Raw genomic sequence first — 25,658 nt, 5'->3', positions numbered from 1 at the left:
GTTTAAGCTTGTTTCATAACAAATTTCATCAAAGTCGATTCAATGGTTTAGAATAAAAAGCGTAACTTTAACACGCGGGCGAAACCTTGTTTACAATAATACATTTATTGTAAACGAGATTATATACTGTCAAAAAAATTGAGATCGGAGCTTTCATACAATAAATCTATAAAATCTTTTAGGTAAGGCTTATTTTGGTTATAATTGACCCATAATATTTGTATGGAATTGAAATGACTGACAAAATTCTGATGTTAAATTATAACATTCATTTAATTAGCCTAGCGAATAGAAACGTGGATTTTGAAAGACAGTGCGGTCAAATCCGATCACCCGATCCGATCGAACATCACCGAGTTTACACGCATTCAAATTGTGTTTATAAGTCATCTCGTGCCTGAAGGTGAAGGAGAACGTGAATTAAGCTGCAGGCGAGCGGATGAAGTTCTTTCCATGTCATCACAAATATTCCACTATCCCGCAGTCCTTGCCGACTGGTACAAATAGATACTAAACCGTAAACTGTTATAATCTGTATGAGATATGAGGTTCAGTAGATAATCTTATTAATATATAAATTTTAAAATACCTAGTAGAATATTTAACGTTATAAAAATGTTTTCAAATTGGTAAATTATGTCGCACATAAGTCCCTTACTATATATACTCCCTTATAGTATTATTTATTTATTTATTAAGGACCATCAGCAGTCACTACACTGACACATGTAATAATAAAAACACATTCAGACTTAACACAAAGTGCGCGTCTCTTCATGACCGCCACAACATGCATTTTCAAGGTACAATACACATATATTATACATTAAAAGTTGCGTTTATTTATTTTTTAATTATAGCATTAATTTGAATATGTAACTGACTCACTCTTTACTGTATAATACGCTCATATCGTCACAATATATATCACTTAATCCTTATATAACAGAAGCGCGATACTTAATGGACGCGATAGCACTGAGAGAATTTAATAATCACTTATGTTTTATACATCGTCTCGCGATAAGCTTATCTGATAATGAATGTAGAACCGGACATCGAATGGACGAGACACAAGTAAATGATAATCGTTTGCTAACATAAAATATATGCTTTTAAGGCGCTGTGCAAACGTGAACACTTTTGTTTCTTGTGTCTGATAAAAACTACCTTTGAATATTTTATTTTCATACAATCAATATGAACTAAACCATAACTTCGCAGACGTAGACACTTTTTGTGTCCAGTTGTTTAGACTTGACACATATCGATCGTCAATCAAAAAGTATTCGGTGTAGGTAACTAAAGGTATAATCAACACAAGCACAAGTACTGTCCTTCATTAAAATCCATCGTGAAACTGACGTAAAAGGATCAACGAATTGTCATCAGTGACCAGGAGTAGCAATCGGTGACTGTGTCCGATCGCCGCTACCGAACACAACTACGGTTTCCAGTGACGGTGTCCAGTGTCGGGAACAAAAAGTGTCTTCGTTTGCGAAGCGCCTATAACAGTCGCAATGACAATCGTGTTTAATTTTATTGCTAGTATTGCAACAATGTCGATAATTTGAACTTTGTACAAGCACGTTTTCATAGCTATAACATTTTCATTAAAACATTCAGAAGCAAAATGAATCGTTTATTGAATATTAAATAAAAGTTTTAGCACTTTGGAACATTTTCTAAACAAAACCTACTGTATTAAATTATAACAATGTATATATTTAATAACTAGTAAAAACAATCGTTTTAATTAAAACTTTACAATGAAACATAACAAATCGGTATAATTAAATAAGAATTTAATATAATTATTTTAAATTGTTTGTATGAATAAGATTTCGTTGCCAAAGTTGAAGTTCACGTTATTGATACGGGCGGACACATCCAATTATGACCATCTCACATAAACGTTAGTACTTGTTACGAAACAACAGCCCCTATATATGAAAACAGTTGGGATTTTCTATTGAATTGTTATCATTCAAATAGAGATGGTTAATATTATTTTTCATTATTTGACTTATATGTAATTGATGTTGGTATATCTGCTTGAGATTAAATCTTCGTTGCCGTTTGACTGATTACCGTAAAAGTTGGCACAAATATGTATTATTTTCATGGGGAAGATTGATTTGGCTAGCAAATCCGTAGCCATATATACAGAGACGTCTCAAGCAATTAGATATACCCTTCTCACTTCTGATAAGTAGAAATAATAATTTAGTATAGCCGTGTAGTATAAAATGGGTATTGATTGGCTGTAAAATATTCGCAGTGCAATATCATTCTTGTTCAGATATATTTGACATGATATTTGACTGAATACTAAAGTAGCGCGGACGAGCCATAATCCAGTTGCTTCAGGCCACTCTAGAGGTCGAAAAAATAGGATTTTTTGGGCTATTATATATAATCGAAAAAAAAATGTTTATAATAATTAAAAATTACTGGCGCTGTTTGTTCAGCCGTGGACCTTAGAAACGCGGAGACGTCATCGCAAAAACTTTGCACAGCCGCCATTTTGCAATTACTCTTTTCAAAAAAAAATATTTTGTACAGTACGTGATATGTTTAGTAAACACCATTTTTTTGTAATCTGGATTTATTTTGAGTGAGTGACTTTAAGGATAGGATAGAACTTTAAGGATATTAAAATTAACGAATAATAATATTTATTACGTGTACTTTATCGAGTATTGGCCCCCTAAACTAAATTATTAGAAGGCAATAATATTTCAATATGTCTAAGATATCTGATTAAATAGTTTTTTATTATTGAACAGCAAACAAACAAACTTCTTTATTATGAGCTACAAGACAAACATTTATATTAGTTATATTTAATATTTATCAATATATAATTAATATTGTAAGCAATTAAAATAAGCATCGTTTGAATTTTAAACTGGAACAATTTCATTGGATTGTATTTATAACGTTATTTATTGAAAATTCACTCAACTTAGTTGCTTAGTTTTGCTGCCAGCGTGGTTAGATATGGAATCAATACGTAACATAGTTCATCCTAAATAATGTTCCAAATGCGAATGTGAGTTTGTTTATTTGTTATGCTTAACTTAACTACTCTATCGATCGTCATGACATTCTGCAAACTTGTTGTCACGGTTTTTTTATATAATAGTTAGGTGGACAAGCAAATGGACCACCTGATGGTAAGTGGTCACCAACGCCTTAAGACATTGAGATTGTTAGAAATGTTAACAATCGCTTACATCGCCAATGCGCCATCAACCTTGAGAACTAAGACGTTATATCCTTTGTGCCTGTAATTGTTATGTCACAAAAAATATACCAAACTTAAACCGCCTAACAAGCGGGCGAAAACTACTTATTCAATATATTAATAGTTTTGATATTAAAACATATACAAACTAATTATTTTTATAATCATTACCTTACCGGTTGGCTAAATCTATTTTAATTATCGTCCTTACAGTTTAAAGGGCCAGATGTAGGTACATACATTCGACATATGAGTAAATCACTCACTTAGCATTCAATTAAAAACATTATCACGCAGACGATAACGTTATCGTGTAATGCTTTTCGTTAGTAAGCACATGTCTACTATTAAGCAATTCAATTGGTATCAATTTCGATTGAGTTAATAATAACTATTTCATAATACGAGATAACATGACAGTGATAATATAAATTATTAAAAAAAAAAATACTCACGTCTCATTCTCGTCTATAAACATTTCTGTGCGCTTTCGACCTGTAAAAAAAATACAAAAAAGTTAATAACTTGCAATCCTTTTGGCGAAAATTTCACGAATAAAGCAGCTGTAGTGTTTATATCAAAGTTAATTATGAATAAAGTTTCATTCCAAGTTTAATTATAACTAAGAATTTGTTTAATTTTATCCATTTCTGCGCGAAGAAACGCTTTGAAATCCTTTGGTTCTAGATTAAGTGCATTCGACAATTATTGTCGAAGCTATTACAAACTTCGCTTATCATTTATAGTATACATTTTGACTTTTTTTACACAAGAAATCGAGAATCGCCATCTGATCTAGATACCGTGTTTAGTTATATAATGTTTATGACTAAGTATCGTCAACGTAACCTAAGCTCATGTCAAGCTCAAACAACAACAAAACAACAATATTCAAAATCCTCCGCAAAACATGATCGTGAAATGTCTGACACTGTAGATCATGTGCCGCGGAGAAAGTGATTTTCGAAACTATCATATTTATATTGACACTAGCGAAACTTCGCCGTTACCTACAAAATCTGCCATTTTAACGTACATAATACCTATTTAAATTATTGATATATAATAATTAGATGACTATTCGATAGATACACGCGCTCTTACCACTGGGCCATCTCGGCTTATTTATTTGCTTATTTCACTGAAATTCAACCACATACTGGTGGTAGGGCTTTGTGCAAGCTCGTCTGGGTAGGTACCACCCACTCATCAGATATTCTACCGCAAAACAGCAATACTTAATATTGTTGTGTTCCGGTTTGAAGGGTGAGTGAGCCAGTGTAATTACAGGCACAAGGGACATAACATCTTAGTTCCCAAGGTTGGTGGCGCATTGGTGATGTAAGCAATGGTTAACATTTCTTACAATGCCAATGTCTAAGGGCGTTTGGTGACCACTTACCATCAGGTGACCCATATGCTCGTCCGCCTTCCTATTCTATAAAAAAAAAAAAAAAAACATGTGTATTCCACCAACCCGCATTGGAGCAGCGTGGTGGAATAAGCTCCAAAACCTTCTCCTCAAAAAGGGAGAAGAGGCCTTAGCCCAGCAGTGGGACGTTCACAGGCTGTTACTTGTACTTGTACTATTCGATAGCGGTAGTCTAAAATAAACAAGATTTGAAGTTGTTTGGGTATCTCGCAAGCCAATTAAAAAAAATCGGACAAAAAGGATATCATATATAAGTATAATATTTTTAATTATTTACAATTTAATTACCTTTGTTGTAACGTTCGCTAAGATTTTGTTTTTAATTTTATTTATATATTATTATCTGCAATATGTAATATCTGTTTTAGTTGTTAATTTTAAGTGTTTAGTGATAGGTTGGTGTAACTATTTAAATAAATAAAAAAGACATACAATGGACTACAACCATGAGTCGGTTAACCCGAGTGAGACGAATAATCGCTTGTTCGTACTAATACGATTCTCTCTTTACAAACTCTTGTACATTGTTTCGAATAGATTTCTAGTCGCTTCGTTATCTTATTCGCGCTAATGTATTTGATTGCAGTTTTATGATCGCTCCACGTTACTGTGACAATAAGTATATATTAATATTTATAAAACTTACAGCGCTACGATTACTTTTTTAGTTAACAAAATAGTCCACTGAAGCGTCCTATAATAAGTTAAAACAATACGGGGGCTTAAAACATTACCGAGTATAATATACATAAATACCCACACTAGTATTTTCTAATTCGAGATTGTGCAAATTCTCAAAATGAAATAACGGATACGGTTTTTATGAAAACTATAATTAGATTAACTGCTATTTAAAAAATCTTCAAAGCAGTGGGTGTGTACACATAATACAAATTACGTAACATTTATTACCGTTAGAACATCGCTACACTTACTACATAAACGTATTGTAACAATGTCTATACATCGATGATGGTCGCGTTTGGCATATTAATCGTAACCGGCCAGGTCGATGGCATTGATGCGCTAGAAGACGCTTTCCACGCCCGGACGCGCCCCCGCGCTAATTATAGCAACGAGTCGTACAAGCCGCACTAAGTGAGTACTACACATGTCCGAGTAAACTACACATGTTTCAAGGTCTAATTTGAGTGCAACGTAATATGTAACGCTTGGAAAGTTTGTAGTACCGCGAAATATAACAAAGTAAATGAATTATATGTATATCTAAAATAATTACTAGCTGACATATAAACGCAGAGCCCAAACTGTTGGGGCTAGCACCATAAATATTTGCATACGGGTTTCTTTTACACAGTAGGTCAGCACTAAGAAAGAATTTTTGAAAATTTCTTTATATTTTTTGGATGAAAGTTTGTATGAAAATTTTCATTATTGAAGAATGAGCTTACAAATTTGTTTTTAGCAATGACATGAGCAAAGCTGCAATTAACATGCTAGTAAAGTATATTATACAGCTGAATTGAAAATGTCTACCTTTTTTTAAGTCGGTTACTGATTTAACGATGAATGTATCCAATCAATAATAGAAATACCAAGAGACATGTTATCATCGAAAAGTGTTGTGAAATTGATAACACAGATCGAGTGTGTGTGACCTGAATAAATTACATACAGAGATGGAAGATAAACTCTTATAAACTTTACATTTGTCTGTAAAAATTGAAAACTGTTACAGAAAACCATTCGTGCTATGGAATATATTTTCTTATTTTTAATATATAAAAATAGTGTTTGTCCTCGATGTGTTACTAAACCATTCTACTATAAAACTTTGGTAAGGTGGATGCGTACGCCAGCGAAAACCCTGACCCAAAAAATAAACAAGATTTTTTCTTTGTAAGTTCGTCCTTCAATACAAACGTTTTATATAGACCCTTACGCTAGTTTTTAAATGAAAGTATCGAGAGAAATAGTATAATTAGAAAAAACTTAGACGAAATTGAGAGCCAATGTTGTCTACGAGTTTTCGAGATACTATAAAAATACACAGTTATTTGTCGATTATTTTTCGGTTGTTTACACAACCACGGGGACGATCAACAAGACTCGTACACGAACGGCGGATCGGGTTATTGTCATCGGATTTTTTCGCAAGAAGCCAAATTGATGAAAATAACTTTAAACACTATCTTCAGAAAATTCTATAACTTTCCAGATATAAAAATTAATATTCTAGCTGTTTTATTTTTACACACGATCTGGTTCGGTTAAAGCACGTGAAGCTTAATCGTCTTAAGAATTAACTGGTGGTAGGGCTTCGTACAAACTCGTATGGCCTACCCATACGAGTTTGTACGAAGCCCACCACCATTTCACCACTCATCAGATATTCTACCGCAAAACAGCAGTACTTGATATTGTTGTGTTCCAGTTTGAAGGGTGAGTGAGCCAGTGTAATTACAGGCACAAGGGACATAAAATCTTAGTTCCCAAGGTTGGTGGCGCATTGGATATGTAAGCGATGGTTGACATTTCTTACAATGCCAATGTCTCAGGGCGTTGGTGACGACTTAACATCAGGTGGCCCATATGCTCGTCCGCCTTCCTATTCTATAAAAAAAAAAAAGATTGCGAGTTCAAGAGTAAGCACCTCTGTGGCTACAATAAGCTCCAAACTAAGCTATCTGCTCAAGGATAGAGAGAGCCTGTTTCGCGCAGCAGTGATGCATTTACAGCAAGTAACCGTGCTGTACTATCCTAATTCGCGAAATCGTATCGCGTAATTAACGGGACAAGGGACATCAACGCCTGTTCTTAGAGGAACATTGTGTAAGGAATAGTTATTATTTCTTACAGTGCCAATGTCCATCGGTGATGGTGACAATATACCAAAGGTGGTCCCTCCTACCTATAAACCTACGGAATTAGGACTTTTTTTTTATAGAATAGGAAGGCGGACGAGCATATTGGCCACCTGATGTTAAGCAATATTCAGATCTGAATCAATACTATCCGAGTCCCGCACGTGTTACGTTTTCACAGAACGCGGATGGCGACACAGTTACCTATGGGTAAAGTATTTTGGTATTCCCATTGCTAATAGAAGTTGTCATTATTGACAGATAAGAAAACCCGTCTTTTGAATTTTTTTAAAACGTTTGTTTTAATAAGGCTTAGGATACGTATTTGTTATATTTAAACGATATGAAATGTGTTCGTTCAATTCCGTTTATGTTCTATTCTCTAATATTCATGTTCCTGTACTTATCCGACTACGTGGGGTCGGCACAACGTGTATTCTTCTTCCATTTCGTTCTGTCACTCGTCATTAAAGTCCTTAACCTTTCATACACATATCTTTTGGGTTCAAGCTTGCTTCATACTTAATTTTATCAAAATCGTTTCAGAGTTTGAAACGTAACAGATACCCAGATGTGAAGATAAACAGTCAAAACAATTACTTTCGCATTTAATATTTCATTAATATGTTTAACGTAGGTATTAAGCTCGTTGAATGAGTTATGAATATAAAAAATTTAGTGACGATATGATACTGAAGTCACGTATACACAAAGAGAATACAATTAAAGTTAAAAACTCTATAGTATAACTTAGTATTTTATCATTTGTAACCTCAGTCTAAGTAACATCCGCTCTTCAGACTTCCTTCCCACCTAACCCTGTTATGAGCTCGCAGTTATTCAAACTGGGTCACTTCCTCTATGCCATGAAATAACAAGCGAGATACTTAAAAAAAAACTACTTTTGTCACGATGTCATTAGAGATTTATAAAAGTAATGTTATCCGAAAACTTTTTCAATATTCATTCCCTATTTCGTAGCTATGTATATAGATGTTATGTTTTTGCAAATCTTTATATGAAACTTGGATTAATTAGTCATATCAGGTAAATTGTTCTGAATGACACAGCAGAAACGAATGGTTTTTACGTAGTAACGGTTCGTAATATCAGGAAAATGTTGACCTGTAGGTATCAGTTTGGGGTGCAGAGTCACGTTCGCTGTACGTCATTCGATATCACATACCGTTGTGTCGGAGGACAAAGGTTAAAGGTGAATACAATAAGGTAAATCATAAAGAACCTCTCTGCTTGAAGTTAAAACTTGAAAAAAGTTATCTTGTCAATAATAATAAATAATACATTTTAATATGAAGTAAAAAAATAATAATAACTAAGATTACTTAATGAATATAAGAAAGAATATATAGTACATGAAATCTGTTAATTGTATATAATTGACTATGTCTTGTAATATGTAATAATGTCCTCCAGACCGATTTCGGCCACGGCGGCCATTATCAAGAGTGATTAGCCAACTACGCAGGAGATATTATAGTGCACAAGTGTGTGCGCAAACACAGGTGCACTCTCTATTCCCTAACTCACATAATCCGATGGGACGGCAATCCGACACGACCGGAAAGAGTTCAGGCGCAGGACCAATGGCTTTACGTGCTTTCTGTAATATGTATTGCATATACATATATAATATCGCTCCCAGCAGGTTAAAATAGGTGACGTTATCAGCAATGAGAGATCTGTCACTTATGGAATTCCGCAAGGTAGCATTTTAGGCCCAACTCTATTTCTTTGCTATATAAATGAACTTTGTAACCTAAAGCTAAGAAATTGTAAAATAATATCATATGCAGATGATACCACACTTACATTTCACGGTAAAACATGGAATGAAGTATTTGAATTTGCACAAGAAGGGTTTAATACGGTTAATCACTGGTTGGCTTATAATACCCTCACTTTGAATCCAAGTACTGTACCCTCATCAGGACTGTTTATATATCATTATGTCAATCTTTAATAGTATAGTGTATAACTGGATGGGGTGGTTCTAACAAAACGCACATAATTGAAGTTGAAAAAGCTCAAAGAATGATACTTAAAGTAGCTCTCTCTAAGCCACGCATATTTCCTACTGTAGACCTATATAAGGAAGCAAATGTTCTAGCAATCAGAAAATTTTACATTTTGAACATCATTTTAAAAAAACACTCCAGGATTAAGGCCTCACTGGTTGATATAGCTGACTCTAGAAGATCTTATGAAGTATGTAAATCTGTAATGGTCAAAACTTTATTTGCCCAAAAATTCTTTGATTTTAAAGCAGCCAGACTTTACAATAAATTAAATAAATTACTCTATATTTCAAATTTACTAAAATTCGCATGTAAGTGGAAATTAATTGTCTGGCTTTTAAACCTGGACTATGAAGAGACAGAAAAATTATTAATTTAATACATTAATAATAAACAAGCAATTGTAGTAAAAAAAGTAATCTACACACCATATATAAATATACATACAAGACACACAAACACACACCCATACACATGCGCTCACACGCACATACTCACAAGCATACATTATCTCTTTATTTCTATTAGCATAAGTATAACTTATTACTAGATAATATATTGTAAAAGCTTTAGTGTTTCTTCCGATTTCTATAAAATTAAACAAATAAATAGTTCCTTACTCAAGAGGGGGAGCCAGGAGACCCTTAGCACAGGGCAACCTAGTTTGGGCTCCTGTCTCCCACATATAACTGTATTTATAAATATTATAAAAAAAAAATAAACATTATTGTCTGTGGGAGATAATAAATAAATTTATTATTATTATTAGAATATGTATGTAATATGGCAATGCAAAATTGCTTGTAGGAAAAAATGTACATTTGTACAAACAAACGCAAATGCGTTTGTTTGTACAAATGGTTATGAAATGAATGTATATTTATACAACAGACTTCAAACTCGTTTTAATATTAAACTGAACGTATATATTTTCGGTTCATTAATTTTAATAAAGCGTTGAATTCATTTAATGTTCATGTATAAATTTCACACAAAGCAAAATTCAGTTGAGGTTGTTATATATTTAAATTAATTACCTTCTAATATAGTTTATAGAATATAAATAAGTATAAATGATTATTGATTACAGATGTTTTTGATATAACTTAAGGTAAGATAAACAAAAAAAGGATATTATTTTCGTGCATAAATATAATAAAACAAAAATAAACTAATTACTTGGTGATTGACACCAGACATTGTTGTCGTAAATGGGAATGACGTATCTTCAATTCTTTATATACAAAGGGAAATATTATCGTTCGAGAAAATTAATCTAGACTTGAAACATGATACTAGGACAGTAATCAATCATATGAGCAGCATTATTAAGAAAGAAATTTATCTTTATATAGAGACTTAGCTTTCTGTACCTATATTTTTTATTATAATATATATGGTAATGGTAAATGGTCACCACCACCCATAGACATCGGCATTGTTAAAAATATTAACAATCCCTTACATGGGTAATGCACCACCAATCTTGAGAACTAAGATGTTATGTCCCTTGCGCGATGTGTAGTTACACTGACTCGTTCACCCTTCAATCCGAAACACGATAATAGTAAGTATTGCTGTTCGGGTGTAAAATATTTGATGGTGGGTCGTACCTACCCGGACGGACTTGCACGAAGTCTTAAGATAATTAAATTTGCCATAGCAGAGGTTACATTAAAACAAAAAGAAATGTACAATATTGTTTGTTATAAATCAATATCTTTTTTAAAACAACTGTATTGTATTTTACACACAAAACGACAGTATTAAAGATGTATTTACACATATACACAGTTTATGCAATAAATAATATTTTGATTAACGAATACCTCATAAAAGAAGATTAAATGAAATATATATTACATATATACTCCATTACTCCTTTACAATACAACTCGTTGAACATGTAAAAGCTATCAAAACATTTGTAATACAATATTTTCGCAGGCTAAAATTTCGGATGTTCCCTCTCGCTTGTTTTTCAAGTAAATGAATCAACAGACCTTAATTAATCGCTTGAATTACATTTAAATATAAAGATTATTTTAGTATCATCAAAAATTTTCTCTTTGAAGTCGGTTTTCTATTAATGAATTATATCAAAATTTCCACATTGGACACTTCGTTTTGAATTTATCAAATAATTAAGAAGAATACTGAAATCGAGTATAATTAAACACAATTAGTACATCAGTAAGCGAGGTCGCAAATGTTAATATCATTACAGAAGCGACACTTCTCATTGCCACGTTAATATTTATATCAAGTTCCATTATCATAGGAAATATTTGAAACCAAACTACACAGATTGCCATCTGTTTGTCCAAATAGACACTAATTTGAGGTGAAAAACGAGGTGCCTGCTTCGTTGATGTTTTGAGAAAAGATCTTGAGAAAATTAAATCTAGACTAGAAACACGATACTAGGACAGTAATCCACTTAATATGAACATCATTATTATTAAGAGAGAAAATTATCTTTATTTATAGACTGTACATACCAAATTTACTGTTCTGTACATACCTAATGTAATTTTTTTTGTTATAAAATAGGTAGGCGGACGGGCAAATGGGGCGCCTGATGGTAAATGGTAACCATCATGTACATCGGCACTGTATGAAGTATTAAGCATCCCTTACATCATAAATGGGCCAAAGTGTCATCAACTAAGATGTCATCCCTTGTGCGTGCAGTTGAGAATTTCTGTTTAGCGGTAGAATATCTGATGAGTGACCTACCCAGGCAGGCTTACACAAAACCCAACCAAAATAAAAATGTCATTTAAAAGTTTTAAAATGTCTTACGTAAAATTTTATCAAGTGTAATTATCGCGATACGAAAGCGAAATATAACGTGTATTTTGTATCGTCATTATAATTTACACCGACAGCACAATACCATTTAGACGTATTACAGTGTCGCATTAGTATATAAAGGTAAATAGTGTTAAATATAAGACGCAGACGCAAATGTTTGCGACTACATTACCGTGAACTTTGGACATGGAATTTTACTTTAAAGTTTTCTTTTACATTATAATTAAAACATTTGTCATAACGTTTGCAAGCGAGAACACAATATTAACCTAATTGAGTTTACGTAGCAATTAAATTTATATCAACACTTATATACGGTAAAGGTAAAGAAGTACCTACTATATATGTACTTAGCTTATAATTGAAGATAATCTAGTGATTTACAAAAACGTATCATCAAATTAGATAAGTACAGACCAAGAGACAAACAATGCGGTATGAAGTCCAAATGGGCAATTGTCGCTGCGCGGGCGCACGGGACCGCCGGATGACTTCACACAGAGGAATTGATCTTGAAATGAAAACACGGACTTTGGACCCGTAGCGAATGTCAACGGTAGTACGCTATTGATAAAACAGTCGTTCGGACTTCTTTGTATTGTGTTACTGAAACATGCTGTTTATTCTTTTGAATATAATAGCTTTGCGTAATGCCTTACTGCTAATGCAAAGGTCGACAACTAAAATTCTTGTTATAATATTATTCATTTATAAATGCATTATCAATTTTAGGAACAAAGTGAATGTTTTAGTTACCATACAAAGGAACAAATATTATATGGCTCTGAAATAAAAGTATACAATATTCTACATACGACCTTTTACACTGACAATAAAGTTTGCAGTCTATACTTAGACTTAGGCAATAACTTACTTTCGGGGCATAGTACTTATTCATAAGAAATATGCACCGCTATTTGATTTCAACTACTTTTGTTAATCAGCTATTGCTATGTTTAAAGGATATATCAAAGTAGGGTATCACCGCAAGTTGGTTTTCAGCATTTCACGAGTGAGATGCGAAGTACAGTAGTGTATGTTCTTACAGAGTATCGCGTACACGACTTGAGCCTTGACAAAACTGTCGTATTAAGATTTTTTTTTATATATTTTTTTTACTTTTGCGTTAGATGTAATATCGCTCGCATTTCGCAGTAGCTCACCCATTGGCCCAGTTCCAAAATCATGTTCTAGTTCCGTTGTTATAATTTATTTTACGTAATCTTTATTTTGTCCCTAGTTCTCTGTTAAATACATTTAACTCGTGACTGTTAACAACGATTTACAACATGTAACAGTTTAGAATATTTTTTTTTTTAATATAAATATAGGTAGACGAATGGACAAATCGTGAGTGGCATCTGGTAACCACCGCCCATTGACATTGACAATATATAAAATATAAACCATTCCTTACATCGCCAATGCGCCAACCTATATTATATGAACCAAATTGGATATTTTGATCAGTTTTGGAGTTTGTTTTGTTGAATTAATATTTGAATAATGCGTATATTCGATAACGCATTGATCAATCAATAACCACGACGCAATCGATAACCACAAGGATAAGGAGAAAAATACACAGGGCAGTTTCGATAAAAACAAAACTAAACTCCTATTATAGAATTGATTAATTTTAAGCCTAATGATCTGTGCTGTACGACATATCATATATGTATATATATATATATACCTTTTTAAAATGAACATATATACCATATATAGGTACATTTGGAAGATGCTCCATGATCTATTTATTAGGAAAAAAGACGATGAGCATGTCTTTCATGTATAACATACTTTTGAGATCACTTTATATATACATACATATATATATATACACACTCATAATTATTCAATTCGGAATTGTTATCTATTCCCGCAGCCCTTTCTTCAGAAATCTGATTTCATTAAAAAGCATTCTAATGTCATTTCGCTGTCAACCCTAGCGAACTTCGAAATCGATACTAAAAGGCCTAGAACGAACTATAAGGTGGCACATTGTTTTACTAAAGATCACAATTTATCGTCTAACAAGATTGGCATTTGACTTGTGTTTCCCGTGTAATTTTGTCTTTAGATTTAATTCAATAAAATTAAAATCCCGATAACGAATTTATCAACACTTTTAAATTTTAAATAAATACATTTCTGTATTCAAACATAAGTTAATAATCTGTTACAACTTCAAGTACTACTTGAATTACCTTCTTTATATTTGAGCTTTCCGTTACTGAAATACCGTTTTCATATAGCTCTATGTATATCCTGGAAATTTTTAAAACGCAGTTGTTTTAACAAATCAACGCAGATGACGGAGTGACCCAATTAAACAACAATTAATATAAACTATAAACAAATACATCGCACTTTAGAAGTAACTATGGAAATAATTTTAAATGGACCAAAACGATTAAAGTACGATTTATTGTTGGACTTTGTAGCATATGTACATAAGTGTGTATGTAATTGGGTCAGCGCCACGACGTTGGTAAATGATTGATAAAATATATATTGTCATCGTTCTTATTGTAATATTTTAATCGATTGATAGCGATATATAATTAAATAATCGATTTGCAAGGTCACGGAAACTGAGTTCTACAGTCGTTAAAAGTTCAATTTCCGTTACTTGGCTATTATAACATGACCCGTGTTTTGTGCAAGCTCATCTGGTTAGATAAACACTTGCACAGTGGCACATTGGCGATGCCCTAACATCACGGTTAATATATCTCTAATATATGTTAATATATGTTTATAATAATAATAATAATAATAATAATAATAATAATAATATCCTGGGACATTTTTCACACACGGATATCTGATCCCAAATTAAGCTTGTGCTTCGGAAACCAGACAACTGATATACTACATATACTATTTTTCTTTTGTAAATACATACTTATATAGATAATTACACCCAGACTCAGGACAAACAGACATTTTTCAATATTTTCAACAAGTTCATGCACACAAATGTCTGTCCTGGGTGGGAATCGAACCCACAACCTTCGGCGTGAAAGGCTAGTATCTACCAACCGCGCCAACCGGCTCGTCAAATGATATAATGGGAGGTCGTCACAACTTATCACTTTATATTTACACAAAAAAAAAATTAATTAAATTATAATTTTCTAAAAATTAATGTTCAAAGTCTACGCGGTCAAGTAACAGTGATAAATTATGTTACAAATATAGATATTTATTGAAAAACAAGTGTATAATTATCACCATCCTGCAATGATCGCTTGAACCGCGGGCTATCGGTCATTTATCGTCGAGTGTCAATCGTGTCTGATAACCTCTAATTGATAGACCGTACCTCTATGCTGTTAGGACGTCTTGTTTGACATTTGCCCTTTTCTAATATCTGTTTAGTCTTACTTAATCTATGTAAACAGCGGTTGATATTCTGCAAAAACTAATTTCGTAACTCTAATGTTTTTTGTATTATAATTATGAGTCGATATCGATTGCTTTCTGATATTTCACGATTGTGTTCTGCGGTCAGTTTAGTTTTTGTTATTACAGAATAGCTTGATTAACTATCTTGTTTACAATATATGTGTGTAATGAGCTATTCTAGACTTTGTTCCTTTTGCTAAATATAGATCTAATAATGTAGATATTTGTCTCCTAGTAACGCAGTGCCATCGAGTCCAGATTTTCGAGGAATTTTTTTTCCAGATACATAGTTCACAAACGTTAATAGAAATATAAGAAACTATTTAAAAGCTAACACAGTATAAACTTTTAGATAAATAACAATTCAGTACGGGTTAATTTATGCCAGTTTTTTTTCTGTTTCATTCATTCATTCTTTAAAAACAACATTTCATTGAAACGTTTACGTCATGAACTGAAGAAGCGATACAGGGCCACGCCAGTGACGCATTTGAATGATGGAATTTCTCGCTGGATGTTATGTTTAGCTCGACCCAAGGGGGTATGTTAACTTTCGAAACAAACATTGTATTCATCGTACAACAACACACGGTCACGATTAATTATCTATAATATAATCATATTGTACATTACATTACAGTTGAATTATGCACTTTGTGTTTGCATATGAAATCTCAGGTGTGCTTATCCGGGTTCAAATCCACAATCTTCGGGTAAGATTCACGATTCTTTAATGTATTTAACTTTGTATTGCTGTGCGGTGAGTGAGTCAATATTATAATGGACGGCAAGAATATCTTACATACTATAGTAGTAAAGTTTAATGTATTACGGTGCTAATGTTTTTGGGCGGAAGTGACCACTTACAAATTGGCTACCTAGTGACCACTGTTTCGAGCGCTTGCGTTTTGTTTGTCGGCTATTTGGAGATCAGCAATGCTTTAAGAACTCACTTCATTACTCCGTGGGGAAAGTTTGATAATAGACTTATGGTTATATACTATTATGATGCGTGGGTGTGTGTGACTAGAAATGTTATAATTATTATGTTCAATGTCAATGTCGCGTATCACTATCTGACATTTCACGACCGTTGGCTGCGGCGAGTTTCGACTTTTTTTTCTTATAGAACCCTCTGGGCCTCTGGTCGTCTATGCAAAATACATTCGGTTTATTTCCTGCGTCAGGTCTTGAGGTCAATTGAACCTTGCTGACGTAACTTCCAGAGACAAAGTTCATAGTTGTCTCTGGCTTGGGATTACATTTTAAATTGATGAAACTCTACATATACTTGTGCAAAATTAGGGTGTTTTTCGGAAGTTGTGTGCTTATGTATTTTATTTATTTTTGCAAATGCCTGTAATTTATCAACTGTACGGGTCCACTATTATCGTATTTTTTGTTGTTAATTTTGTGAATATGCTGATGGTGTTTCTTATTGAGTTTATTATTATGACTCATTTTTAATTGGATAAGCTATAACTCAAGTTCTTTTTTTATAATAATTACATACGATTATTCAATGCCGACTAAGTCTTACGTTACGTTACATGTGTACAAACGCCTATTTAGTTACATTGTCGCCGGCTAATAATTAAATAACCTGAACTAGACAAAGCCGGTTGAAACTAGACGATGAAAGAAATAAGTTTGCATAATGTCTTATTAATGAAGTTTATCAGGTTAAACTTTAGTGTAATTAGCTTTTATGTAACGAATATACGTATTACGAATTTGAATTAAGATATGCTTATGCGAACTTATATGTTTCTTTTGTGTCTAGTATGGAGTGTCACTACACTTAGCGGGATAGAAGATACAATGTGGAAGAACCGACTACCGAATTAAACTTAAATTATTTTTTTTTTTTTTTATATTCGCCGGGAGGGCAAATGACTTTACTCCACCTGATGGTAAGTGGTAGTAGAGTCCAAACGCGACGACGGCCAGTACAGACGGGAAAAACGTTCTGCACTAGCCGCCTTCGCCTTGCCGGCCCGCAAGATGCCTCTTCACGCCTCGTTTGAAGGAACCCGGGTTGTAAGAGGAGGGGAACACGTGAGCTGGTAAGGAATTCCATTTTTTGGAAGTGCGACAAAGAAAGGAGTTGCCAAATTTCTTTGTTCGCGATGGAAGTGATGTCACAGTTAGGCGGTGACATTGAGAACCAGCTCGCGTGGACTTAAGAAGGAAGGGGGAAGCAGGAATTAGAGAGAATAATTGCTCAGAGCACTCGCCGTGATACAGTCGATAGAAAGCGCTCAGTGCAGCTATCTCACGACGCAATTGTAAAGGTTCAAGGGTGTTTGTGACCTTTACGTCGCCAATAATGCGTACGGCACGTCGCTGCAACCGGTCCAAGGCCTCAAGTAGGTACTTAGTGGAGCCATCCCAAAGGTGCGAGCAATATTCAACGCAAGACCGTACCTGTGTTTCGTACAGCAGGCACAGTTGTTGTGGCGTGAAAAAGCGCCGCACCTTGTTCAGAACTCCGAGTTTCCGTGAAGCTGTTTTTATAACAGCCTCGATGTAATCCCTTGGACTAAGGTCGCAGCGAACGTCAAATCCCAGCATGGCGAATTTGCTTTGCATCACCAGCGGAGTACCACAGAGGGAGGGAAGAGGGAAAAATGTTGACTTTTTCGCCGTGAGAGCGCATACCTGTGTTTTCTTGGCATTAAACTCAACAAGATTATCAGAGCCCCATTTGGCGATGAGCTCTAACGTCCTATCGAGTTCAATGACAAGATCCTTACGCCTCTCCTCAATTTCCGTTCGCCCAGCCACTGCGCGTCCGTGGTATCCACCATGCACTGTACTATCGTCTGCATAGCAATGTATGTTCCCAAGAGAGAGCATATCATTGATATGCAAAAGAAAGAGTGTGGGAGATAGCACAGATCCCTGGGGGACCCCAGCATTCACTACATAGAATTGTGAAGCGCAACCATCAACTAAAACACGAAGGCTACGCTTGTGTAGGAAGCTGGCAATCCAGGTGCATAGCTGAGCAGGCAGACCATATGCCGGCAGCTTGGAGAGAAGACTTCTGTGCCAGACCCTGTCGAAAGCCTTGGAGATATCGAGGCTGACAGCCAACGATTCTCCATGCTTGTCGATAGCTTCACCCCAGAGGTGTGTTACGTACGCTAGAAGATCACCTGTGGACCGTTTTGGTCGAAACCCGTACTGATGATCATTAATTAAACAGTGATCTTCTAGGTAATGGATCAGTTGGTTGTTTAAAATCCGTTCCATCACCTTACAAAGTACTGAGGTGATAGCTATTGGCCGATAATTTGCCGGGTCAGACCGATTCCCTTTTTTGGGAACCGCTTGCACATTAGCTCTTCTCCAAGCCTCCGGCACACATCCCGAAGAGAGAGAAAGTTGGAACAGGCGCGTTAACACAGGAGACAGCTCCGCTGCGCACTTCTTCAGCACTATGGCTGGTATTCCATCGGGACCGCTAGCTTTCCGTACATCAAGTGATTGCAGCTCCGCACGCACATCACGTTGCCTGATTTTAATATCAGGCATCGTATGGCCACATGAAGGTATTGTAGGTGGCAGCGCACTACAATCATCGATGACGGAATTGTCGGCAAAGAGTTTAGCCAGGAGATCAGCTTGCTCTTGAGGACTGAGAGCTAGCGATCCGTCCGGATTTCTGAGCGGTGGCAGCGAAGGTTGGCAGAAATTGTTTTGCACAGACTTGGTCAGACGCCAGAAGCTACGGGAGCCCCTAGGATGCGAAACAAGGTCATGACCAATCTGTACAATGCGCTGTGCATCCGCTCTCATGTATGCCTTTCTACAGGACTTGGAATTTTTATTGTAGTTTGCTTTCAATGAGTCAATGTTAGATGCCCCGCTAATGCAGCCGTTGATCCACTTGCGATATGCCGCCTGCTTAGATGATACAGCATCGGCACATTCACGAGTGAACCAACGGTTACGCGTACTCCTACTGACGAGATCTGAGCTAGGAATGTAGTATTCCATTCCCAACATGATCTCGCCAGCAACAGCAGCGGCACTAGCTGTCGGGTCATTCCCACTGTGGCACTCTGGCAGATATAAGGCTGTGATCCGAAGAGCCGAGAGGAGCCTGAACCACAACCTGATATTCCACCGGGTGAGAAGTCAGCAGAAGGTCCAGTAGAGAAGATGCTTGCCCATCAATGTCTGGGATCCTGGTGGGCTGATCAACCAGTTGGGTCAAGTCATGTGTGAGAGCAAAAGCATGAGCAGTCTTTCCAGCATGGTCAGCTTTGAGGGATTTCAACCATGATTCGTGGTGAGCGTTAAAATCCCCCAAAAACACCAATTCCGCGTTAGGAAATTGCTCTTGCGCAGCATCTGCCACCCGACTAAGATGGTCAAATAATCGGCTTGTCTCCAAGTCACCATTGTGGGATCTGTAGAGGCACACGTAGACTCGGCTCTGACAGCGCAGTCGGTGACAGCAAACATCCGTCTTGACGAACAAGCATACTCCGGCTTTCGCTTTGAAGGATTCTTCAAGCGTGTAGCCGGGATAATTAAGGTAGCTGGTATCGGCAGGACGGAGTATTTGTGTCTCCGTGAGAAACAACATTGCTGGCCGTGCTGTCTCGAGATGGTGGTGGACAGCGTTGAGGTTAGTGTGGAGTCCACGGATGTTAGAGAACTCGACCTCAAACAGCGAGGGTATGGTGGGGGTGTGCACCGCTGTACGACCGTTATTTCTGTTATGTTGCGCCATTTGGGAAAAATGAAATGGAAAAGAGACGTGAAGCGAGCGATGTATTGCCACGATAGGGATGGGCAAAGTGTGGAGGCGTGTTTCCCCAAGTGGTTGCCAAAAGGAAAAATACACTGACCCGCCGGACGGAAGGGCCCCCGAACCCCCCCGGAAGTGGCCGCTGGGACCCCACCTACCGGTCACCAACCGGCACGACGGTCCACCCCGAGATTATGCGTGGCCTGGTGGGGCAGCCTCACGAGCTGGTTAGGCACGCTTGGATTCCGTGGAAAACAATGAAATAAGAACTTTTAATATCCAGCCAGCGGGATATTTTTTCAAAATATGTCTGTAGAGCTCCATAATTAAAACTTTAGTTCCGTCTTTGGTCGATACATTTTAGAAAACTCAGGACTACTTGTATTGACACTGGCTCACTCATCCCTCGAAAGTTCCGTACCGTACCGTACCGTAACAGCCTGTGAATGTCCCACTGCTGGGCTAAAGGCCTCCCTTTTTTTAGGAGAAAGTTTGGAGCTTATTCCACCACGCTGCTTCAGTGCGGGTTGGTGGAATACACATGTGGCAGAATAGACACATGCAGGTTTCCTCACGTTTCCCTTCACCATAAAGCACAAGATGAATTATAATCACAAATTAAGCACATGAAAATTCAGTGGTGCTTGCCAGGGTTTGAACCCACGATCATCGGTTAAGATTCACGCGTTCACGGAGGGCCAGTGGTAAAAACACGCCTTGTGTTGTGTTTCGAAGAATGGATCTTCGAAAGTTCAAGCCGGAGTAAATCAAACAGCCGAGTGCAAAGTATTATTGGCGTTAGATTAATTAACTAATGGATAGGACTAATACCCAGGGGGGTAAATAGATACGTAATAAGTAAAATAAAATAAAAAACAATGGAATTCAGATGAAACCATTTCAGAGCTACACTGAACTTAATACAAAAATAATAAATAATATCATAATATTTTTAACAATGTTTTGTACATCTAAGTTGCAATCACTTAAATGGCTACCCAACTACTTTCACGGATCCTTTCGCTACTGTCTGTGGAAATACTCGAAGTACTAAACACCAAAGGAAGGCCATTATCTTACTGAAATCTAGCACAGTTTGCAAAGTAGAAAACATTTTCTACAAAGCAAATTGTCTGTTATCAAAGAGGAGCTTAAAACGCCACTACTCCTCGTGATTATTTTATACGCTATGTATTACTTTATCATTTATTATTAGCTAGATGCGCCGCGCTGCTTCGGCCGCTTTAAACATCACAGTTCGGCCTCCGTGTGTTAACGCTACGACACTATTGCACGATGTTATTAACGCAGTGGCGTATTTACTCTATGGCCAAGGGAGGTCGAGCCGCGGGAGGTCTTGTAGCGGCAGCTTCTCATAATCGTTACCCATTTTTTGTCACTTTTTGATTTGACTTGAAAAATTGAGGAACCTACCTAATTCTCATTATTAGTTATCTATCTACTCTTAAATAATCATAAATGATAGATATTAATAATATATTATAATACGCATTTTTCCTTAAATTTAAGGGGCGGAATTTGTTTTGTGCTCGGTACGTCAAATCTTAAATTACGCTACTGAATTAATGTACGCGTAAGTGTCTATCTTTTGTTCGCAGTTTGAGATCCATTGATGTACGAAGTAAAAATAAATTCGCACACCATTAGCTGAAGGTATTGACCCCGATACACATGTGAATCATAATATACATGTTGAACTGTAAATGTTTATTTATTATACTGGACTTTTTGGGTAATAAGAATGAGTTGTTCAGCCGCAAACAAGTGTTGAAAAAGGTACTACCCACTCATCAGATTTTGTACCGCAAAACAGCAGTAATTGGTGTTGTTGTGTTCCGGTTTGAAGGGTGAGTGAGCCAATGTAATTACAGGCACAAGGGACATAACATGTTAGTTCCCAGGGTGGGTGGCGCATTGGTGATGTAAGCGATGGTTAACATTTATTACAATGCCAATGTCTGTGGGTGTTAGTGACCACTTACCATCATTTATAAAATCCTATCCAAAACCATTTAACAATTATTCTCCAAATGTTAATTAGAATGTTAATTCTTGCGTTTATTTATTTATTTTGATCATCTCGTGTTCGGCTGTGAAGATAACATCGCGAGGATAACATGTGTATCCATCAATCCGCAATGGAGCAGCATGCACCCTCTGCTTAGGAGTGTATTCCACATACACTCTTAAGCAGAGGGTCAATACTCAAACGAAGAAAAGGCCTTAGCCCAGCAATGGAACATGTCACATTGACAGGTTGTTTTGACTTTTATTATTTATAAATCTTACAATTAATCCATAGACAAAAAATATCAATACTTTAAATGCCTTTCATTTTTTAATCAAAACAGATGTAGCTGAACGGATAGTCTCTTCGTGTTAAGTAAAGTGTTAAATATCTATATTCTCTTTGTTATTTTTTTTTATATTGGAAATATATTCAATCAATTATTTAATAATATTACGATTAAATAATTGATTATAATCAATGATCAATTGATGTTTAACATTTACTAGTAATTAATAATTACCTTATTTATTACACATGTTTAAAATATAACATATAAACTGTTAGGATATTTTATATATATATATATATATATATATATATATATATATATATATATATATATATATATATGTTTACTTTATTGCTAAAATTATTACGTAGGTTAATTATTTTATGTAAAACGTAAAAAATATAAACTACGTAATATCAAAGAAAACTATTAAACGATAAGAATGTAACGCGCCATTTAAACTTTGCACCTCACGTGTTCGCGTTACGAAACCATCGACTTACCTATTAAAACTCGAGAGTTACTGAACTGTCACTTATCACAGCCACCGTATAAAAATAATAATAAACAAAATAAATGTTAATGTCTAGATGATGGTCGTAGATACGAGCGTCCGAGGCGACGCTCGATCGGAAACTGAATTCGAATTTTAAACGACGCCGGTCGCGGTTCCCGCCACTCGTGACCGTGATCCGAACGTCTACAGGGTTGCCATGTCATCACAATATCATACGATTTCTCAGTTTGTTGACTAGACAGTTCGTCTGGTGATGCATCATATCATTTCTTTCTCGTGATATTAGATTTCGATATCTCGTTTTCTTTGTCTTGTTTTATCAGCATTGACTAATATATTTCCGAATATGACGCTGCTACTAAATTGTTAAAAGTAATTTATTTTTAAAATTGTGCAATACAAAGTTTCTTGTAAATTATAAGTCACTGGCAGCCCTAATTACAGGCATCTCATAGAGAGCACCGCTTTAGCCGGTCTATTTGCTAAATAAAAAACTTGACTAAAGTTGCGCATGATCAGTTAAGCAAAAAAACAATTAAGTCATTCGATAAAGTCCTCGAAGAACATCCGACTATGTATAAATAGCTACATATATCGAAACACTCACAAGCAACACACATGTACTTATATGTGTTTAAGCTTAAAATATTAGAAATAATAATAAAGCACTTAGTCCTTAAGTAATTGACGTCATCCGATGAAAAAAAAAAACAAAAAGGAAAAGCCTGCATGGTCAGCCCTGTTTTCCACGAGAAACGCACAAGCATAAATAGAACGCTCCCAGTGCACTTGCACTCTGTTGACCGCGTGATGGCATTTGGAGCGAGATTCGGATATCGAACAAGCACCACATTAAACTCATTATGGAAGGTTATGGGCGATATTATATTTAAATTTCGAACAAGACATACTATAATGTTTTTAATTTATTTTTTTACTTCTCATATTGTAAAGTAAAGGTATGTTATGATAGGCCTATAATCTGGTGAAAACGAGAATACTAATAGTTGTTTATAAACATATTTCATATATTTATATTTATTTCTGTAATTATAATTATTATTTTAAAAGGCATTAAGGCAACGCCGAGGAGCCGAACATATGTATAAATAAAATAACATATATAAAACAACACAATAAATATCAATGCTTTCAAATTGAAATTAAAGTAAGCTGCAATTCCGACGCTGCGTTTTCGTACAATCGATTCCAATCCACTTTGTTCGTAATGTAAACCTCAAAGTAATACAAACTCAATAAAAGTGCATACATAGGATTATCTACTTAAATTATTTATTTGATAAAAAACCTCTATGGATATCTCTAACGTTTTGACAAATGGTGTAACAACTAACAAGTTATCGTATATTTGTGTTCATAGAAGATTCATACATAGTAAACGGTTTTTTTTTAACTTCTTTCGTTGCGATAAGAGAAAAATCTTCAAGTTCGTATATGAGTAAAGCGTTTCTATCATGTCAACATGTTTTTTGATATGTTAACATAATATTAGCGCTCGTAGCAGTAGTGACTGACAGAGACTTTGAGCGTCAGACGAGATCATAAGATTTCGAGCGTCAATTCTCGTGAGATGAGAGAGAAAAATATATTATTCCTATTTCGCTTATTACAATCAAATTTACATTCATAAATAACATTAATAAGATTTTATACATACATTTAAACATTAAAGTTGTAATCGTAATGAAGTTTGTTTACATTTACAATATGCAAATGATGTGTATTTTTGGCAAAGCGCCTACAATTATGTGACGTAATAATAATTGATGACGTAGCCGTTACGACAATAGGGCTAATGAACTATCAAATGTCAGTCGAATTACTGCCAAAGTGGAACGTATAGTCAATTTCAAAATTTATATTGATATACCTACCTAGATTCTTATTATTTTTAATAAAATCTCTTATGACTTCATTTTTGGGTCGACTGCTTCGTTGGACTATTGGCTACATTTAAGGCCGCTGACCCGGAGGTCCTGGATTCAGATGGTCGAGCTAATAAAAATATTATTGAGTTTATCTGTCAAAAATTCTCAGAAACCCGGAGTCTGGAAGTGTGTACACTCCCGTGCCACGGAAAGCACGTAAAGCCGTTAGTCCTGCGCCTGACCTCTTTCCGGTCGTGTCGGATTATAAGTGTTAGGGAAGACAGAGTGCACCTGTGTTTGCGCACACATCTGTGCACTATAATATGTCCTGTTCAGTTGGCTAACCTCTCTTGAGATTGGCCTACGTGGCCGAAATCAGTCGTCGAACATCG

General features: G+C 35.5%; 1 protein-coding gene across 3 annotated transcripts in view; it reads right to left on the bottom strand.

The window, feature by feature from the left end:
* LOC126781207 (long-chain-fatty-acid--CoA ligase 4) overlaps positions 1 to 25,658 on the bottom strand; it is a 53,679-nt gene that overhangs the window by 21,687 nt on the left and 6,334 nt on the right. Inside the window, exons 1-2 of one of the 3 annotated variants that reach the window (XM_050506071.1) lie at positions 23,364 to 23,511; positions 3,706 to 3,745 (exon numbers count right to left, since the gene is read on the bottom strand). In XM_050506071.1, the coding sequence (XP_050362028.1) occupies positions 3,706 to 3,728 (23 nt within the window). In that variant the 5' untranslated portion in view covers positions 3,729 to 3,745; positions 23,364 to 23,511. Of the gene's footprint in view, positions 1 to 888; positions 989 to 3,705; positions 3,746 to 23,363; positions 23,512 to 25,658 lie in introns of those variants that run through there. The other 2 variants (XM_050506072.1, XM_050506073.1) reach the window with 2 other exon arrangements.

This window comes from Nymphalis io, chromosome 3 (genome assembly GCF_905147045.1).
Source record: "Nymphalis io chromosome 3, ilAglIoxx1.1, whole genome shotgun sequence".
NCBI lineage: Eukaryota > Metazoa > Arthropoda > Insecta > Lepidoptera > Nymphalidae > Nymphalis > Nymphalis io.
This window is presented reverse-complemented; position numbering and strand designations above follow the sequence as displayed.